The 6,000-nt window shown below is 43.1% G+C and overlaps 1 protein-coding gene across 2 annotated transcripts in view; it reads left to right on the top strand.

The window, feature by feature from the left end:
- Nucleotides 1-593: 593 nt before the first annotated feature.
- Map9 (microtubule associated protein 9) overlaps nucleotides 594-6,000 on the top strand; it is a 28,475-nt gene continuing 23,068 nt past the window's right edge. The window contains exons 1-4 of one of the 2 annotated variants that reach the window (XM_042668454.1): nucleotides 594-706; nucleotides 2,343-2,458; nucleotides 3,227-3,311; nucleotides 4,860-5,180. In XM_042668454.1, coding sequence (XP_042524388.1) covers nucleotides 2,384-2,458; nucleotides 3,227-3,311; nucleotides 4,860-5,180 — 481 coding nt within the window. In that variant the 5' untranslated portion in view covers nucleotides 594-706; nucleotides 2,343-2,383. Of the gene's footprint in view, nucleotides 707-2,310; nucleotides 2,459-3,226; nucleotides 3,312-4,859; nucleotides 5,181-6,000 lie in introns of those variants that run through there. The other variant, XM_042668455.1, reaches the window with a different exon arrangement.

The following is a 6,000-nucleotide window of genomic DNA, read 5'->3' as shown; positions in this document are numbered from 1 at the left end:
GACCTTGGCTCCTTTAGCTGCTAAAGTCAGCAGTAGGTGGTCCTCCAGCTTACTAGATTATTTTTTTGACTGATTTTGTTTTCACAGAATTACCCACTAAGTGAACCAAGGAGAAATTATACATTAAAGCAAAAGGTGACATGGGCTCACAGCCATGTGCATTAGGGATACTTCAGTCCATACCAAATCTAACTTTAGTTGTATAAAGCCTGTATCTAATACCAAATGTAATCCAGGCTTCCTTCACGTCTCCCACCTGAATTATTTCATTCAATAGTCCCAGCAGCTTTTGAGATTATCACCTCCCCCGCCGGCCCCCACACTCCCCCAAGGCTCTCGCGGCCTTGGCGGGAATGTGGGCGGGCCCTGTCTCCCAGACAACATCAGAAGCACATAGGAGGCTGGCCCAACCACTAGGCAGGTGACGTCACTTCCTTGTACGGTACAGTTGCCCCAGCAACACCTAGGGCCGAAGGGTTGTGTGGGGTACCCAAGAGACTCGGCGGTGTGGAAGTCACTTCCTCCCTGGGACGCCGTTGCCTAGCAACTGCCTGCCTCCTCCAACTTTAGTCCCGCCCCTTGGCATACTGGGCTGCGGGGCTTCTGAACGCATCCAGGCCCCAACCCTGGGGACACTCCCCGGCCCGAAGCTGGCCGCGAGGTTCTCGGGGTCGCAGGGAGTCGGTCTTGGGAGTAGCGAGGGCGGGTACGGAATGCACGGATTGTGGGAGAAGCGGAAGGGTGCTGGAAGTCCGCGTCCGGGAGCATGCAGGGCCTGGGCGCAGCGTGGTGCTGGCGGGACGCAGGCGCCCCCTTGTCGGGCCTGAAGCAGCGGCGGCGGGGTGCGCGTGGCCCGGGCTGGAGCTGCGGGGGATCCTTGTGGCTCGGGCAGGAGCGGCGGCGGGGAGATGCGTGGGGCCCGGGCTAGAGAGGCGGCGGGGATGCACGGGGTCCGGGCTAGAGAGGCGGCGGGGATGCACGGGGTCCGGGCAGGAGCGGCGGCGGGGAGATGCGTGGGGCCCGGGCTAGAGAGGCGGCGGGGATGCACGGGGTCCGGGCTAGAGAGGCGGCGGGGATGCACGGGGTCCGGGCAGGAGCGGCGGCGGGGAGATGCGTGGGGCCCGGGCTAGAGAGGCGGCGGGGATGCACGGCGTCCGGGCTAGAGAGGCGGCGGGGATGCACGGGGTCCGGGCAGGAGCGGCGGCGGGGATGCGCGAGGCCCGGGCAGGAGCGGCGGCGGGGAGATGCGTGGGGCCCGGGCTAGAGAGGCGGCGGGGATGCACGGCGTCCGGGCTAGAGAGGCGGCGGGGATGCACGTGGTCCGGGCTAGAGAGGCGGCGGGGATGCACGGGGTCCGGGCAGGAGCGGCGGCGGGGATGCGCGAGGCGGCGGGGATGCGCGAGGCCCGGGCAGGAGCGGCGGCGGGGATGCGCGGGGCCCGGGCAGGAGCGGCGGGGATGCATTGGGCCCTTCGGGAGGATGCGCAGTCGGGAGGATGCGCAGCGGGACGGAAGGTCATGGGGCCCTTATGGGCCCCCAGAACAGATTAGTAGGGCCCTAAAGTGCTGTTAGCACTTTTTGTGAAGGCACATGGGAGGCTTGAAAAAAATCTCTTTTCGGAGTTAGAACATTGAACTTTTTCTTGCAATGAAGTCATATGTAAGCAGTTGTTTGCATGGAGAAGGGTGGTGCTTCTGTCATGTTTTACCCTGACACGCCTTTTTTAAAGCATGGCAGGTTTTATTAGAAATACTGGGTTTTTATGAATAGGACTAAAATGCAATATATTGTTATTTTATTTAGTATATTTTTACTTGTTGCATTTTTTTTTCCAGTTGTGGGACTTGAACTCTGGGCTTGGGCGCTGTCTCTGCGCCCTTCGGCTCAAGGCAAGTGCTCTACCGCTTGAGCCACAGCGCCACTTCGGTTTTCTAGTGGTTTATTGGAGATAATATTCTCACGGAGTTTCCTGCCCGGGCTGGCTTTGAACTGTGATCCTCAGATCTCAGCCTCCTGAGTAACTAAGATTACAGGTGTGAGCCACCGGTGCCCGGCTAACAATTGATCATTTTTAAAAATAGATGCAAAACTGTTTTAGGTTAACATCTTTTGACATTTTCTTTGTTTTCTTTTTGATAGCAGGTTTATTGTGAGATTTTGATATTACAAAAACGTTACATTTTTAGATGGAAGCTATAGTTTAAAGTTTATGATATATTTTCGTATTTGGTTTGGCTCTTTTTTAATTACACTATCGGTTGTAGTAAAATGTTCAAATGTGCAATTTTTAAAAAATATTTTCACCATCAGAGATTGATTGAATTGTTCCAATTACTTATTAGCTATTTTATAAAGCTCAAGAGAAAACAAAAAAAGATACACTATGTCTGAGGACGTTTTCAGTACTACTTTGGCATATACGAAAAGTCCAAAAGTTACCAAAAGAACATCTTTCCAGGTAAACTATTTCAAAGCATTTTTGTTTTGTGTGACTTTACCATGTAAGCATGTATTAGCAGTATGGTACTTAGTGATTTTAAGCATGGTCCTGAACACCTTCAGTTCTGTTTCAGGTGGTAGTAGATGAGACACTATGTTTGGGTTCCAGTATTGCCAAAGTTTCTCTTTTGTGACCAGACTATCAAATAACCACAATACTCGGTTTTCATCAAATTAAAAAGATTAAAATTGTATTTTTCTGTAAACGCTTTTTTGGAAGTAATGTAATTTGTGATTTTCTTTTTGGTTGGGTTACTACAGTTTTTTTGCTTTACAGTTTTCAAATGTGCTTTATTGATTTTTATCTATTTCTGCAACATGCTCAGAAAGGGGAGATTATGTGCTTAGTATGTGATCTGCTATTGGTTTTATTCCAGCACATAGAAAGGTAGGTAGGTAGGTAAGAAGCTAGATAGGTAGATGACTAAATTTTATCTCCTGATACATTATTCTTTAGCTCAAACTATAACTTGCACTTAATTTGTTTGATAGTTCCATCTCCTTCACTTTAGTTTTATGCTCCTTGATGGAGGACTCTTATTTGGATGATTTAAATTGAGTCTGATGACTTGAGTGCATGGCAAAAAGTGAACTCGAGTGAATGTTTGTTAGATTAGTGAAGCTTTAGTTTGAAAGCAGGTATGAATCAAGTGTTATTAGATTAAAGAATTCTAACTCTGAGAATACCATGTATAAATAGGGATTAATTTTAATGATCTCATTTCAGGATGAGCTAATAAGAGCAATAACAGCTCGATCAGCCAGACAGAGGAGTTCTGAATACTCAGATGACTTTGACAGTGATGAGATTGGTATGTGTAAGGATGGCAAATTCCAAGATTGTTCTGCTTTTTACTTCCTTAGTTACATTCTGCTCTCCCCTCTCCCATCACTTATGTTAATACTTATGACTTCATTAATTAGAGTTCTGACTTTTGAATGAGTTAGAATCATTCTTAATTTTAAAGTTTTATAATTTTCCCTGAAATGAATGTTTGAAAAATTAATTTAGCTGATTCTAGATTTGTGGGAAAATGGTAACTGTTAGTAGGCTTCATTGGAGGGGAAAGGTCTTTTAAAGTACTACTTCAACAAAAACACTGGCTATACTATAGCTACTTAGTGACCAATCAACAGTACTAACCAAATATACATTTAACTGTCATTTAGAATATTTCAGAGAAAACGTTTAATGATTGCTTTTTTGTCAATTGAGCATTCTTTTTTTTTTTTTTTTGGGTCAGTCGTGGGACTTGAACTCTAGGCTTGCTTGGGTGCTATGCTTGCACTCTTCAGCTCAAGGCAGGCACTCTACCTCTTGAGCGACAGTGCTACTTCTGGTTTTCTAGTGGTTTATTGGAGATAAGAGTCTCACGGACTTTCCTGCCTGGGCTAGCTTTGAACTGCAATGCTCAGATCTCAGCCTCCTGAGTAGCTAGGATTACAGGCATGAGCCACCGGCGCCCGACTAATTTAGCATTCTTAATGAGCATTCCATTTATACCTTGTAGTATTTGGGAACAGATAATATTTTGCTTCCTAAATGGTATAGGGGGAAAAAAAAGGTGATTAAATTCTTCTACTCATAAGTATTTTTTTAATTTTTTAAAATTATTATCTTTAAGTAGTTGTACAAAGGGTTTTCCCTTTAGCATATCAATTTATGAGTACAATGCATCTTGTTCAATGTCATCCCTCCCATCATTCTCCTCCATCTTTCCCAACTCCATCTATCCACACAAGTTGCATAATTCATGATGATACTATGTTCAAGGAAAGATTTTACTTTTAAACAGAGTTTAAATGCTTGAAGCTTCTATCAGGAGGAACATGCATAAATCATTTCCCTAACCAAACTCAGTACCCTATAGGCACTTGAGAAACATGCTTCAAAAGATTTATGAAATTGAAAGTTTTATTTCATAAAGTAAAATCTTTCTAAATTAGCTGCTTTCAAGAGCTGCTTTCAAGAAAGTTGTACCATACCTATTTGTGATTGTAAATTCATTTCTAGTCCTTTCTAGTTTTTAAGGCAATCGATTTTTTAATATCACCTTAAAAGTTTTAAATTTACAGCTGGGCGCCAGTGGCTCACACCTGTAATCCTAGCTACTCAGGAGGCTGAGATCTGAGGATTGCAGTTCAAAGCCAGCCCAGGCAGGAAAGGCCACGGAATTCTTATTTCCAATAAACGACCAGAAAACAGGAGTGGCACTGTAGTTCAATGGTAGAGCGCTAGCCTTGAGCTAAAGAGCTGAAGGACAGTGTTCAGGCCCAGAGTTCAAGCCCCATGACCGACAAACAAAAAAAAAAAACGTTTTAAATTTACTATTAAAACTATTTTCTTGTCCATGTTTCAGTTTCCTTAGGTGAGTTTTCTGATACCTCAATAGATGAAAATGCAGTTCAGAAAAAAGTGAATGATTTTCATTTATCAGATGATGAGGAAAATAATTCTCCAAGACCATCTTTTTTGAAAACTAAGAAATCTAACAATAGCATAACAAAAGATGAGCCAGAATTTGTCAGTATGAACAATGAAGAAGTAACACATGAAAGTTGTGAAGATCAGGCCATGAACTCCTCATCCAAATCTCAAAATAAAAATGAAGAAATTGAACAACAGAAAATTAAAATGAAACCTAAACCCAGAAATCTTCCAATCAAAAGTACATCTTCAGGTAATTTGTTAGATTACTATAATTTATATTCTTGATAATTTAAGTTAACAAAATACTTTTATATGGTAGCGAGTATATATTTTGGTAGAAAAGTCATATTTAGCTTTTTACTTTTGTAGACATAAGATAATAGAACCATAGAGAAAAACTTCTGTTTCTGATATCCAGTTGAATCTGTTGGTGCTTGATAAAAAGCCAGAGAAGTTCCAGTCACCCATGGATGACAGCTCCCAAAGCACCCTAGATTGTAAGGTTCAGTTTTGCCTTAGAATCCATTCTAATCCCTTCCATATCAGTTAAATTATTTTACAAAAATCATTTCTAAGACTTTGAAGTATAGCTGAGTGGTTGAGTATTAGCCTAGCATGGCCCTTCTTCCCATCCCTGGCACTGAAAACTAAACCAAACCAACAGCAGTAGCAACATAAAAGTCATTCACTTTCATACTATGTATTTTTGTCAGAGCATTTTTTTGGCATTTATATCTTTAAAGGTAGAAAATTTTGTTGTTACTCTTGTTGTTTATTGAAGTTGCTATTCTCCCCTTAAGATAACAGAATATCACCAGTGGAGTAGGGCACAGATAATCCTAGTGCTTGAGAGACTAAGGCAGGAAGATCTTGCATTCAAGCCTACTCTGGTTTACTTAGAGAGTAAGTTTAAGGTCAGCTTGGGCTACATAGTGTGACTTGGCCTCAAAAAAACAGTATCTGTACATACATAAATACATAAGTAAATACAGAATTTCCATTTGATGTTTCTGTTGCCTTGGAAAATCCACTGAAATTTAGTTTGGGAAGGGAAGTTACTACTTTGATCT

The sequence above is a fragment of the Dipodomys spectabilis genome, unplaced genomic scaffold, assembly GCF_019054845.1.
Source record: "Dipodomys spectabilis isolate Male_0828 unplaced genomic scaffold, ASM1905484v1 ptg000436l, whole genome shotgun sequence".
Lineage (NCBI taxonomy): Eukaryota > Metazoa > Chordata > Mammalia > Rodentia > Heteromyidae > Dipodomys > Dipodomys spectabilis.
This window is presented reverse-complemented; position numbering and strand designations above follow the sequence as displayed.